Genomic DNA, 13,785 nt, shown 5'->3' on the forward strand with positions numbered 1-13,785 from the left:
TCCATTCCTCCTACTGCTGCTCCAAGTACAGATTCTCTGACTAATGCATCCGTATCTTCCCCTGCAACAACTATGTCACTGCCCCCTTCCAATACTCACCATATGATCACTCGCTCCAAAGCTGGTATCTTCAAGCCCAAAGTTTATGCAGCTACCAAACATCCTCTTCCCTCTGATATTGACTTTATTCCAACTACATATCTGCAAGCCTCTAAACATGCTCATTGGAGATCTGCCATGCAAGATGAGTTTAATGCATTACAATCAACAGGCACCTGGACCCTTGTTCCTCCATCTTCCTCCTACAATGTGGTTGGCTGCAAGTGGGTGTTCCGAATCAAGAAGAAACATGATGGTACTGTTGAGCGCTTTAAAGCTCGTTTAGTTGCAAAGGGGTATCATCAGCAGGAAGGTATCGATTTTCAAGAGACCTTCAGTCCTGTGGCTAAACCAGTCACAATTAGAATCCTTTTGTCCCTTGCTGTGCAGTTCAATTGGTTTCTAAATCAGTTAGACATCAGTAATGCCTTTCTTCATGGTGATTTGAAGGAAGATGTGTACATGCAGCAGCCTCCCGGTTTCTCTGATCCTACTATGCCGCATCATGTCTGCAAATTAAGGAAATCCCTTTATGGTCTCAAACAAGCCCCTCGAGCTTGGTTTGACAAACTGTTTCAAGCTCTTCTTCAGCTTGGTTTTCAGCAATCTTCCTCCGATGCTTCCTTATTTGTTCTCCCTAGTCCTACTCCTGTCATGGTGCTTGTGTATGTCGATGATATCTTAGTCACTGGACCTGTCTCTTCATTCAAAATCTCAGTGATATTTTTCCAGTCAAGGATTTGGGTCCACTGCACTACTTCCTGGGTTTAAAGATTCAACGATCTTCCACAGGTCTCTTCCTCCATCAAACAAAGTATTTACTTGATCTTCTCCGGAAAACTAATATGGCTGGTGCGAAGCCTTGCTGCACTCCCCTTGGCTCTAACAAATTGGATCACAGTGGTCCTCTTTTCTCTAATCCAACTGAGTATCGATCCATTGTTGGTGGTTTACAGTATTTGACATGGACACGTCCCAATATTTCGTTTGCTGTGAATCAAATCTGTCAGTTCATGCATGCTCCTCGAGACCAACACATGCAAGCTGCCAAACGAATTCTTCGTTATCTCAAGGGTACTGTATCTGAAGGTCTATTGTTCAGAAAGGGTGCCACTAATCTCACAGCCTTCTCCGATGCAGACTGGGATGGCTGTCTATTTGATCGCCGTTCTACTAGTGGTTACAATGTCTTTCTCGGATCCAATCTTATCAGTTGGAGTGCCAAGAAACAGGCTACTGTGGCACGGTCATCCACAGAGGCGGAATACAGATCTCTAGCCCACACTGCAGCTGAACTGACTTGGATCTGTAAAATTTTTCGTGACCTTGGTTTTCCTCTCTCTCAGGCTCCCACTCTCTGGTGTGATAACATTTCAGCCATCTCTCTTGCTTCTAATCCGGTCTTTCATGCCCGAACTAAACACGTGGAGATTGACTATCATTATATTCGCGAGTTGGTCTTAGCTAATCTCATCAAGGTTCACTTTGTTTGTAGTCAGGATCAGCTCGCTGACATACACACCAAGTCTCTGTCCAAAGGTCGATTTGCTGCTCTAAAATCCAAGCTTCCTCTTGGTTCTTCAATTGATCCCAAGCTCAGCTTGAGGGGGTGTATTGAGAGACCTAAACCAGTCACAATTTAGTTACAACAGTAAATAGTTAGTTGTGGTATTTGTGTAATTAGTTGTAGAAGATAAGGTCACTTATGTAAAGAGTCTTTGTGACTATATATATCTCTGTGTACTGTCAATTAAGATATGAATGAGAAATATCTTCTTCAACATTTTCTACATTTAGTGCTTGTCCATTTGCACTTGCTGTATTTTTCTCCTCCAATATCGAAACTGGCACTAGAGGTGTTGTACCTTCTTCATTTTGTAATTGGCTTAACCAATGTCCTGCTGCTCTCTCCTCAAGTCAGTTTGTCCTTCTCTTGATGCGATGCTTGTTCACTCTATATGGTGAGCTAATTCTCTCCTATGGGACGGCAAGGTGGAGAACCCTGCACTCGTGTGTCATCTTGCAGGCCTTCATCTCCCTGATTTTATTAAAGCTCAGCCAACCCTCAAACTTGGCAACTTCAGTCTCCTTCTCGCTGACTTCCTCCCCCACCGTGATGGATCAAGATTAATGTTGACGTGCTTCTATGCTGCTACAAATTCTGGGGGTGTTGGTGTGTGAGATTTTCTGACGAAGTCGGATGCTATGCTAGAGATTTTGCTCGTAAAATATCTCATGTGACAACTCCCAGGATGTTTGAGGTCTTAGCAGCACGAGATGGTGTTTGTTTGGCTTCACAACGAAGTTGGCAGCAAGTTATTTTGGAATGTGGTCCAAGCTCTTGGAAGCTTGAATGGTGGCTCTTCCGCTATTGATTTGCTGATTGACGATACTAAAACTAATGCGCGGGGTTTTGATACTTCAAGAGTTTGTCATGTTCATATATCCGCTAATATAGCGCGCATAGAATGGTCAAGTATGCCTTAACTTTTAATTTAACTATTTGTAGGTTTGAGCAGGCCCTTGAGGATTGTATGATTTCTTAACGTTATAAATAAAACTATTATCGTTTCTTCAAAAAAAAAAAAAAACACGAAGGAAAATATTTTACAACTTCAAACAAATTACCGGAGAGGGGAATTCAGAAACATATTTTGAAAAAGACATTCTTATTTTATCATGGGTCCACGTTCAACCTACGTGGGGGGCACATAACGGTTTTAACCGAAACTCGAGGGACGCCTGGCTTTGCTAGAGTCAGAGACCTCTTCCTTCTCTCTTTGACATAATTATAGCCTCACTTAATCTTCCTCGCATATCTTCTTCCCATTAACCAAATCCCCATTTCTCTCACTCAAACACAAAAAAACGCAGAGTGGGTTTCCCTCTCATCTCTGAAAGCCATGGATGAAGAATACGACGTCATCGTGCTCGGAACCGGCCTCAAAGAGTGCATTCTCAGCGGCCTCCTCTCAGTTGATGGTCTCAAGGTAATTAAACCTCCGCTTCATTATGAATTAAATTATTCTTTCTTTGCAAATTAATTACAAGAAAAACTAGGTCTCTTATCTCTCCGACGTTGGATTCATATTCTCAAAAACCACCCATTCATTAATCATGTAAATGATTTTGGTCTATATATATTTAGGTTAACATTCTTGATTAGATTTTAATTCCCCAATATATATATATATATATATATGAATTCGAAATGTAGGTTTATACACTCTAGCTGTTTGAATTTTGTGGATGGGAGACATTATTGTGACTCCACAATAATGATTCCGCACTCCTCTCTAATGATAAAAATGACTGATGAAGAGTGCATAATTACTATTTTGGAGTGCTAATAATATTGTACATTTGAGGTGCATTTTCATAAAGCTAAAAAGTGATTATTGATGAGTTTTTTCTATGTACCATGGATGATTTCTTCTCACTCTGATAATCTGATTAGGTTTCATTCATTGCAATTTGTAAGAGAGATCAACATCGGGGTTTAAGATTGTCGTTGCTATCACTTATCAATAAGAATGTTTAGGCTTTTAATATGTTATTTAATTACCTGAAATAGGTACTGCATATGGATAGGAATGACTACTATGGAGGAGAGTCTACCTCACTCAATCTCAACCAGGTAAGTATCTTAATAATCTTTGGTAATTTTTTTGGCTACACAGTTTGGCATACTTTCTGGTGAGATGTTATAATGCATGTAATTTTTTACGGCTTCGGTTTGTTTTCTATTTTTGGATTTTAGCTTTGGAAGCGATTCAGGGGAGAAGATAAGCCTCCAGAAACTTTGGGCTCGAGTAAAGACTACAATGTTGATATGATCCCCAAGGTAAAATGAATGATGCATATATTTCTTATGGTTGTTCTTTGATTCCTTTTCTTAGTTTTACTTTCACTTGCCCCCAATCTTTATATATAGGTGATGATCATGATGTAACATCTTCTGTGTTAATTTGCATGTTAATTTTTAAGCCTGTCAATGATGTGATCTAGATATTCAGCAGCTCATCGGTTAGCAATAATCTCGTCTTTTACCATATTCAATGTTTCTCAATGAAGAAACCTGTTTCAGGAATTTCATTTTGTTTCATTAGTCTGAACTGTTTTATTACATGAAGTCTGCTTAAAAGCTGACTATTTCTGACAAGTGATCTCTTAAAAGTACTGGGTCATTCGATTTGTTCAACGTGTTGTTCTGATAATTTGATTCTTTACAACCTCTGTGTATTTTTGACAGTTCATGATGGCCAATGGTGGTTTGGTTCGCGTCCTGATTCACACTAACGTTACTAAATATCTGAATTTCAAGGCTGTTGATGGTAGTTTTGTGTATAACAAAGGGAAGGTGTGATTCCTAACAAGTTCCAATTTCATTTAGTGCTTACTCATCTGTCATCTAAACGACATATATGGAACCACTAACTTTGCTTCACCCTAATTTCGTTGTGATTGTGCATTATGTTTCCAGGTTCACAAAGTACCAGCTAATGATGTGGAAGCACTTAAATCTCCACTAATGGGATTATTTGAGAAACGACGAGCTCGCAAGTTTTTCATATATGTGCAAGACTATGATGAGAATGATCCAAAATCTCATGAAGGAATGGACCTCAACAAAGTTACAGCACGAGAGCTTATTTTGTACTTCTTCCTCACATCCAAAACCTCATTAATTGTGCTATATGTTTAATTTCTACACGATGGAATTAGAATTTTTTGTTTCTGACATAGGAAGTACGGGCTAGATGACAATACAGTTGATTTCATTGGGCATGCACTAGCTCTCCACCGAGATGATAATTACTTAGCCGAGCCTGCTATGGCTTTTGTGAAGAGGATGAAGGTAACAAAGCATGAATTTTTTATTTAAAGAATGTTGGTGATTGATACTTATGACTATGAATAAGTTGCATATGTTCTACGAGGCAATATGGCAATATATGGACAATGGCAGATTTTTCAAAAGCATTAATTAGAAGTACCCTAGAAATTTTTCTCAATTCAACTTTACAGTGTTCTATAATATGCTCTACCTCCTCTCGGAAAGTTATATGCAGAGTCGCTAGCACGCTTTCAAGGAGGATCTCCATATATTTATCCCCTGTATGGTCTAGGAGAGCTCCCCCAGGTATGCTTTCAACAATTAGTTCTAGTATCACTTGGATATGCAACTTAGTTCCTCCGACTATATGTGCTATGAAATTTGCAGGCTTTTGCTCGGTTGAGTGCTGTTTATGGCGGCACCTACATGCTCAGCAAGCCAGAATGCAAGGTCATATTTTTTTTTTTCATGCATATCGGAAATTTAAACCCACCCGTTTTGTTCGTATTATCAATACTTGACTGATGTTGCAAAATGGCAGGTAGAGTTTGAAAACAAGAAGGCCATTGGTGTGACTTCCGAAGGAGAAACTGCAAAATGCAAAAAAGTTGTATGTGATCCTTCATATTTGCCTGACAAGGTAACGTTGAGAAAAATTTTAATACCAGTAGGGTCATCTGGCATGAAAAGTTTTTTGAACTGATTTGAGTTCAAATCTCCATCTCGTGCAACAGGTGAAGAAGGTAGGGAAAGTTGCCCGTGCCATATGTATTATGAGTCATCCAATCCCAAACACCCAGGATTCTCACTCAGTCCAGGTTATTCTACCCCAGAAGCAACTTGGACGTAAATCTGATATGTAAGTTGCTACCTCGAATGCCAATAACACAAATTCAATTAATTATTCTCTAATAGTAAGTCCTTATTCAAGGACCTTTCGAAGGACACTTGATCTGTACAAACATATGCATTTCAACCCACACAACAAGGGTTAAGTTAAATGCGTTATTTGTTTGCATAGGTCGTTTTCATTTTGTGTCATTCCTCCATAGAACTCAAAATCATTGAGAATCGGGTAACATGTAATGTCGTAATGTCGTACCTAGTGCACAAGGCTCCCACTTTACGTAGGGTCTAGGAGAGGTGAATGTCGGCTAGCCTTACCCCCATTTATGGAGAGGCTGCTCCCAAGTCTCGAACCTGAGACCTACTGCTCATGGGCGAAGGCACTTGCCAAAGCATATATAAAATAAACACAAGTTGTATGACGATGCCATACTCATGGTGCTTGCTAGAAGCCACATTGCGATTAGAATTAAATTATCATGAGAACGGTAAGACCTTGCAAATGAAGTTCTTTGACCGGATATGCCTCTGTTGCAGGTACTTGTTTTGCTGCTCCTACTCCCATAATGTAGCTCCAAAAGGGAAATACATTGCCTTTGTTTTAACAGAGGCAGAGACCGATAACCCCCAAGTGGAACTGAAGCCTGGAACAGATCTCCTTGGGGCTGTAGATGAAATCTTTTTTGACACTTACGACAGATACGAACCTACTAACCAGGATGCTGGGGACAATTGTTTCATATCCGCGGTGAGAATAAATGATTTCTTACATCTTCATTTTGATTATTCGTAAGCTCATACATCTATACCTTAATTTGTACTCATGACAACTAATAGTGCTTAACTCGCAAACCCTACTTTCACTTGCTTTCGACACAAGCCGGCCATACGTTCATTATAAAGGCGATTAACCCAAGTAGTTTTCAATGTTACTTTCTAGCCTGTCTGTATTTGAATTGATACTTTGAAGTCATTGTTCATTTCTTGGAGTTGGAATGCATTGCAGAGTTATGACGCAACGACGCACTTTGAGACTACCGTGCAAGATGTGATTGCCATGTACAGCAAGATAACTGGAAAGGTAAATTTTCAAATCCATTTAGCCAACTCGAATGATTGAACATTGAGGATCAATCTAATCCCGCCCTTTAAACGAGGAATATAAATGTAGGACTTAATCAGCAGCTGCTTTATACACAAATCGGTCGAGGTTACGTTTGAGCTCTTGCATCAGTACTCCAAGTTGATTTATCTTACTGCACCATGTTTTCAGGCCCTTGACTTGAGTGTGGATCTGAGTGCTGCTAGCGCTGCTGAAGAATGAAATTTCGGAACAAGAGCAGCTAAAACACAGTAGTTCCTTTAATTTCCTCATCTTTTTTCGTTTTTTTTCAAGCTCCAAGCTTATTCATAATCTGTTTCTGTTCTTATATATGTTGTATTCGTTAAACATGTTAATTAGCAGCACCTTCTTTGCTTAAAAAGTTATTCCGCTCCGAACAGTGTAGATAAATTTGAACATTCTCAAAGGAGGATATAGAATTTTTGTTCTTCTGCTTCTGACACCAATAAATGGCTCACATATATAATGGTTAAGGAAATTTTAGTTGTTTCCTGCTGCAATTTTATGTCTATTCAAGTTTAAAAGATAATTGATGATGTAAGTCGAGCATGTGCACATTTGATATGCTAACATGAAATCAGGACTGGTCCTAAGATTCAAGGGGTCCGAGGCAAGCCACTCAAAGGGGCCCCTTGATTTCTCAGACCCTTAATGCGTTGTGAATTCATATTATTTTTTGATCCGCCACCAACGCATCAACAATACTGGTAGGATTTGGCTGTTCCTTTACCATCGCTTCAACAACACTGAAAGCAGAAGGATACCCGAACGCGAAAACTTTACAAGAATCTAGGCTTGGTGGTAGGCCCAATCGGTCTCAGACACAGAAAGCTAGAAATCAGAGCAATTGTGCAGAAAGAAAAGGAAATAATAAGAGAATTCGAAAGGAAAACAGGCTGGGCTTTAAGTGAACTTGGTTAAGGGACGGGCTGGAAGAGAGCTAGCTAAAGGCCCAAGTCATATGATCCTAACACTTGGTTGCCATATTACCATAGAAACTTGAAACTTTTCCACCGGGCTCCGACATTGCCAATTCCATCGCATCCCTTCGGATTTCGTCCAATGCCTCCTTCAGAATACGTTTGCCACGAACGTTCTCTATTGCAATTCACAAGCCGGACTGTTTTTTCTTACAGAGATTTGTTGAATGAACAGATGCAGAGAGAGATTGATATTATTCGTAATCTAACTTGGAAAATAGTTTCCTGTTTTTTACCAACTTGGAAATTACTTTTACCTTTCCTGTTTTATTCACCTTCCTCACCATTTTTCTTTTCTTTTGAAAGTTCTTTTTCTTTTTTCACTTTCCTTGAGGAACAAGTTTCGTGCTTTTAACCGCGTAGCAGCAAATCTCTGTAAATACATCCACACATTCCTGTTTTTAACTTTATGGTGACCTGAATCTTAGCTAAACAAGTAAGAAATTCATCAAAACAAAAATGATTCTGGCTGAAAACCTTTTTAAGAATAAAATTCCATCTTACACACAAAACCGTATGATTAATCATCATGAGAAATACATTGAAACTTTGTTGCCGTCTACTCCCCTTTGGCTTTTGCAAGAGCTTTCTTCCTCTGTCCAAGCATATACCCGTACATGTGAGGACTCCCTGCAACAGATAAATCCACCAGAAAATAAACAAAAACCGGCCAAATAGTTTTAAGTGTGGTTAAAATATGCCAGTGAAAGAGATGCGTACCTGGGACATAGATTCCTAGTGCAACAATTGCAGCATACAAGTAATCGAAAGAGAAGTTCCACTTGTTTGGCATCCTTATACAATACTTCTCAGAGTTCTGCAAATAAAGAACATATTTGGTGAACATAAATAAACACTTTCAAAGACTACGCTATACACTCTTTGTAGCTGCTGTGGACAAGTAGAAGATGATGTGCAAAGTTCCATGTATTAGATGAGTAATAAACGACTAACACACCTACTTGCAAAACCCAGAAAACCACTCCTCTTGCAACACCCTCCACAACAAAAAAGGCAAAGAAAGTTTTTTCTTTTATGAATCATATAATTTGATACCTTAATGTGTGGCAGGGCAATATATATTAGACCAACTTCACTTGTGATGCCAGTTGGATACAACAAGATGAAGGTGCTATACCTGCATGGCATTGAATACAAAATAACGATGAATGAATGAATCGCAGGACTAAAACTACTTCCCGTCACATCCAATGATCACAAAACTGATGAACTACCTGAGCCACAAGAGCCATGTAGGTGCAAAACCAAGTGCCTCCTTCATACCAAAGAAAGAGTATCGAATAATCTGCAATTACAAACAAATGAATCTGAATTTGTTTACTCCTACTACAACTGAAGAAAAAGTCAATATGATTGCAATCAGCATCAGGATGCAAGTATTAATGCAATGAACATCAGACGGCAGCATAAATTTAACTGGCTTCACAAGTGAAATTAATCTAATATATATCGCACTTTAAACCCTAAGACGGCAGCATGTATTAAAGCAATCAACGCCTGGTTTCAGTATGTATTACCTTAAGTTAGGAATTTGGAAAGTGTTTTGGAAAGTTAAACAAAGAAGCAATTGTCTGAGAATTTTCAAATATTCTGTATAAACCCAACTTGTTATAAACGCCAGCTATGACATACAAATTTTAAATTAGAAATTAGAAATTAGAAATTTCTGTCTGGAAATTTTTCGAGCCTTAGCATATGAGGTTTCTAAGGTAATTTGGGAGCAGAAAACATACATTCTGAGTTGCTCTTATTACATGCTTTTGAAGCAAAAGTTCAAGACAAACTTTAGACCAAAATTTCTTTCGTTCTTAAAGCAACAAACTAGGAATTACTAAAATCATTTCATCAAGCTAAAAGCCTAGGTATTAAAAGGTCCTTTCATAGACAATCTAAACCAAAATGCCAAGTCTTACAATTCCACAATAAAATTCCTTTTATCCACAATCTGATAAGAGACATCACGCTCTCAGATAAAACAAATCAATACAAACTTGGTCATGCTATTTTATCAGACAAAATCAGATTGCGAGATCAATGGTTTAGAACAATACTTAATGACCCAGATTGCTTAAGGCACCAAAAATTTGAAAACAAAAGTGCATATACTTGCAATAATAACACTTTTACACAGATGCAAACACAGACGAGAGCAAAAAGCGCAAGAAATGAAGATCAGATAACACTTGCCTCGGTGATAGACCAGCTGATGACCAAAGAGCTAACAAGCATATGACTCCGAGTCTGCAGCAATAAGCTTCATCTTGTTACTTAAATATCCAAAAGAAATGAACTTTCATGTATAATAAAATGCTACTAAAAATTTAAACCCCAAACTTTGTATTTGCATTCGAACCTCAGGAAAACTCCACAGGATTCCCCATGTCAGATACAATCTCGAACCGATTTGCGGCAGTGTTGCTGTTATTGGAGATCTCACCAAACCTGCATCAAATGCAATCCCATATAAGAACTAACAATTAACAAAACCCACAAAATATAATTTAATCAGCTGAATTTTAACATATAAACAAAGGAAAATAAGGTACTCACCCACTAGCCCATGAAGAATCTGTTTCTCCATCCCAGCAATTCAAAGAATAACCCGAGAAAAATTAAACGTGAAAATACATTCTCCAATATTCAAAAAAATAAATAGTAAGCAAATGGAGGGAGCAGTAGAAGTAGAACCTCCAAAAAGGCAGCGGATTGGGCGAGAAGCAGAGGGCGTTCGACGGCACTGTAGACATGTTGGTGGCCGGATTCTTTGAGAGTCTTGAGAGCAAGATACAGTACCTGAAACCTGAAACACAAATCGAATCCAGTTGGAGAGAGAGAGAGAGAGAGAGAGAGAGAGAGAGAGAGAGAGTGGGGACTGGGTACCATCCTAGGAAGACTGTCCAGTTGTAGAGGGAAAGGTATAGGCGCCTGAGAGCGGATAATGGTACCGCCATTGATGACCGATGTCTAAGGCAGATCTACGAGCCTAGACAGCAATTATAGAGAGTGAGAGAGAGATGGGAAGAAGAAGAATAATAAATGAGGAGTAAAAGGCATGTAGGTGAGTAGCTCAACGCCTCAACCAATTTAGAAACGCTGACGTCTGAAATTTTTCTTTGCTCTGTTTTTTGTAATTCCCAACTTCCAACCCCCAACGTTTTCAATTTTGTTTCATTAATAAAAATACCATTGACCTATTAATGGGTTTTTTTTCAAAACTAGTTTTATTGTGATGTGAGAAGAAACATCTATGAACTAAAGCAGTTAAGTATTTGATAAATTATAATTGTAAATGTATTTTTAGCAAAAAAAATAAAAACAGTCAGAATATTTGGTACCTGTTTGGGTCTGAAATATCAGCTTGAGTCGAGAATGAGTTAACCTGAGTTGAAAAGCCATGATCCTCGACCCAATAGTAATTCCTTAGGCCAGTGGATTTTCAGCTTAAAGAGACTAATTTGATCGAGTCCTTATGGAGGTGAACTGTGAAAGGATTAAGTTTAGATTAGCAAACTGAAATTGCTAAGGATCAAAATGAGCTCTATTTAAATGCAAATCATTCTAAGGATACAATTTCGGTTTCGGCTGGGAGAATATTCAAGTAAATGGAGCAAACAAAGTCCTATCAAGACTCTACCTTAGCAAGCCTGTTTCATCACAATATCATTCCCTTCTAATATAAGAGGTTTTGCAACGTAGAAAAGACCTTCAACTCAATAAATAGCTCAAAATGCTGTACACAAAGCCCTTCTCACAACCCTAAGAAAAATACTATCATAACCCTCTCGTCAACACATCTTCAATTTGGATAAGTAAACATCACTGCGTTGGCAACCGATGACATTCTCAGTTTGAATATGTAAACAACACTAGAGTTGTATAACCAATAGATTCAGCAACACTTCAGTTTGGAAAAGTAAAATAGCATTGCTTTTTGTCGGTTGGTTATCTATCCAACTCTAGGCAAGCAAAGAATTCTTAATTTTCTCGCCCAAAGAGGTCACTTCACCAGCTTCCCAACGAAGTGAATTGTTATATGATTGGTTACTCTCATATGCATTTAGCAGTTCAGCATTTAGACAGTTGAACCACGTTTACTATAAAAACAGCATCTCCTTTGAGTATATTTGCCTGGCAGCTTGATACCGATTTGATGCATCTATATTCTTACGAATATAGTCAAGGCAGCAAAACGCGATGTAGAAGATTCTAAACTTCGCAGTGAATTAGGCAACCTTGTCTCCTAGAACCCAAGGCCAAGACGCGTTCCTCGGACATAGTTGTTCAACTACAGAAGTCAGCAGTGCATTCAACACCACCACCACATCTGTTGTACTCACTCGATCGAGCTCGGTTGTTAGTTGGCACGCTCGCATTCACAAGAATGACGTAATTAGCTAGTATAGTTACTTGGCATGTGCGCCATGCAGGCTTTGTAATTGTTTAATAACAAATTGTAATGATTCTCTTATTTTAGTGGGCATGGTTAGTGAATTGACTCCATCTCAACTTTCCATGGTGGCATCTAGACAAGCTCTTGCCTGTATTGGTGAATCCGGAAACCCTTCCGATGCGACTTCAAAAGAAGGTGATTCAAGTGACCAAGTTAATAAAGAAGAAACTCTCTTGCTTTCATTAGAAACTCATGAAAAGTCTAAGGTTTGGGAGCCCTTTGAAAGGAAAATTGAGAGTGGTAGAGTTAAGGGGGTGTGCAATTATTACAACCACGCAATTATGGCTGAGCTAGGTAAAAATGGTTCAACCACCTTAAAAAATCATTTAAACAGATGTAGAAGCTACCCTCCTAAGTTGGAAATTTTGCTGCAAATATGCAAAAGATCTTCACTTTTGCAGCCAAGAAAGATAAGTTGGAAGCTATAGGTTTTTCTCAATAGGAAATTACTAAAGCTTGCGTTGAGAAGATAATTTTAGACGAGTTACCTTTTTCTTTTGTCGACGGCGAAGGTTTAGCTTTTTTGCATGCAACCATGTCCTATATGGAGAGTACCTAGTCGTAAGACAATTGCTAAGGATATATTTAACTTGTTTTATTCTAGAAATGATAAATTAAAAAGACAATTGAAGACATTTATGGTGTGTCTAGCAACAGATACATGGACTTCTTTCAACAAGTAAATTACATGGTTCTCACAGCAGGCATTTTATTGATGATGATTGGATTTTATATAAAAGAAATTTGAACTTTTGTGTAATTCCAAATCATAAAGGAGAATCCATTGCTCAACTTTTGGAGGAATATTTGGAAGACTAGGGTATAGAGGAGATTACCTATTACGATTGATAATGTTTCCACAAATAATTCTGAATTAAGGGACTTAGTGCACCGAATAAGTAGGTGGGGCCTTCCTAATGCGCTTTTGTATGATGAAAATTATTTGAATATGAAGTGTGTTACTCATATCCTCCATTTGGTTGCGAATGATGGGCTAAAATTGTTGAATACGCTATACAAAGTATTCGTAATGCGATTAGGTATGCAAGATCTACCTCTCAAAGGTTGGAAAGCTCTAAAAGGTGTGTTGAGAAATTAAGAATAGATAGCAAATGTCTTGTGATTTGGATGTCCCTACTTGGTGGAATTCTACAATTTTAATGTTGAAAGCAACTTTGAAGTTTAAAATAACTTTTGGTAGATTAAAAGTAGATGATGGTAATTACCTTCCGTAATTTATTAAAAGCAATAAAGGAGTGGCCACATTCAACGGATGATTGGAGTGAGGCAAGATAATTGCAACCTTTTATGAAGTCACTTTAAAAGTATGTTGTTCCAATACTCCAACATTCATAATATTTTTGGTGATTTGTTTCGGATCAAAAGTCTCTTGCATGAAAGAAAAAATAATGAATTTGTCTTCTTTTTT

The 13,785-nt window shown here is 38.3% G+C and overlaps 2 protein-coding genes across 3 annotated transcripts; one reads left to right on the forward strand and one right to left on the reverse strand.

Moving 5' to 3' along the window:
- Positions 1–2,849: 2,849 nt before the first annotated feature.
- On the forward strand, positions 2,850–7,383 carry LOC103422924 (guanosine nucleotide diphosphate dissociation inhibitor At5g09550-like). 2 transcript variants are annotated; one of them, XM_070815575.1, is made up of 13 exons: positions 2,850–3,089; positions 3,674–3,736; positions 3,860–3,943; positions 4,352–4,459; positions 4,583–4,755; positions 4,846–4,957; positions 5,162–5,242; positions 5,324–5,386; positions 5,478–5,576; positions 5,671–5,795; positions 6,320–6,530; positions 6,789–6,863; positions 6,954–7,383. In XM_070815575.1, exons 1-13 carry the CDS (start codon positions 3,003–3,005, stop codon positions 7,104–7,106), a joined length of 1,434 nt encoding a protein of 477 aa, XP_070671676.1. In that variant the 5' UTR covers positions 2,850–3,002; the 3' UTR covers positions 7,107–7,383. The 2 variants fall into 2 exon arrangements, with proteins under 2 accessions (XP_070671676.1, XP_008359208.1); XM_008360986.4 differs by having other exon boundaries at positions 7,056–7,383.
- Positions 7,384–8,348: 965 nt separating this feature from the next.
- On the reverse strand, positions 8,349–11,056 carry LOC103413128 (very-long-chain (3R)-3-hydroxyacyl-CoA dehydratase PASTICCINO 2A-like). Its single transcript, XM_008351620.3, has 9 exons — positions 10,787–11,056; positions 10,595–10,706; positions 10,457–10,475; positions 10,260–10,348; positions 10,094–10,147; positions 9,121–9,191; positions 8,942–9,023; positions 8,606–8,702; positions 8,349–8,515 (listed from the first exon to the last, which is right to left on the reverse strand). Exons 1-9 carry the CDS (start codon positions 10,855–10,857, stop codon positions 8,445–8,447), a joined length of 666 nt encoding a protein of 221 aa, XP_008349842.2. The 5' UTR covers positions 10,858–11,056; the 3' UTR covers positions 8,349–8,444.
- Between the last annotated feature and the right edge of the window lie 2,729 nt (positions 11,057–13,785).

This window comes from Malus domestica, chromosome 01 (assembly GCF_042453785.1).
Source record: "Malus domestica chromosome 01, GDT2T_hap1".
In the NCBI taxonomy this organism is placed as follows: domain Eukaryota; kingdom Viridiplantae; phylum Streptophyta; class Magnoliopsida; order Rosales; family Rosaceae; genus Malus; species Malus domestica.

Coding starts and splice junctions, on each gene's coding strand:
- LOC103422924 (XM_070815575.1), top strand. CDS start 3,003: ATGGATGAAGAATACGACGTCATCGTGCTCGGAACCGGCCTCAAAGAG. Junction 3,944..4,351: donor ATGTTGATATGATCCCCAAG/GTAAAATGAATG, acceptor TATTTTTGACAG/TTCATGATGGCCAATGGTGG. Junction 5,796..6,319: donor CTTGGACGTAAATCTGATAT/GTAAGTTGCTAC, acceptor CCTCTGTTGCAG/GTACTTGTTTTGCTGCTCCT.
- LOC103413128 (XM_008351620.3), bottom strand. CDS start 10,857: ATGGCGGTACCATTATCCGCTCTCAGGCGCCTATACCTTTCCCTCTAC. Junction 8,703..8,941: donor TTGCCCTGCCACACATTAAG/GTATCAAATTAT, acceptor CTTTATTTGCAG/AACTCTGAGAAGTATTGTAT. Junction 8,516..8,605: donor ACTAGGAATCTATGTCCCAG/GTACGCATCTCT, acceptor TATCTGTTGCAG/GGAGTCCTCACATGTACGGG.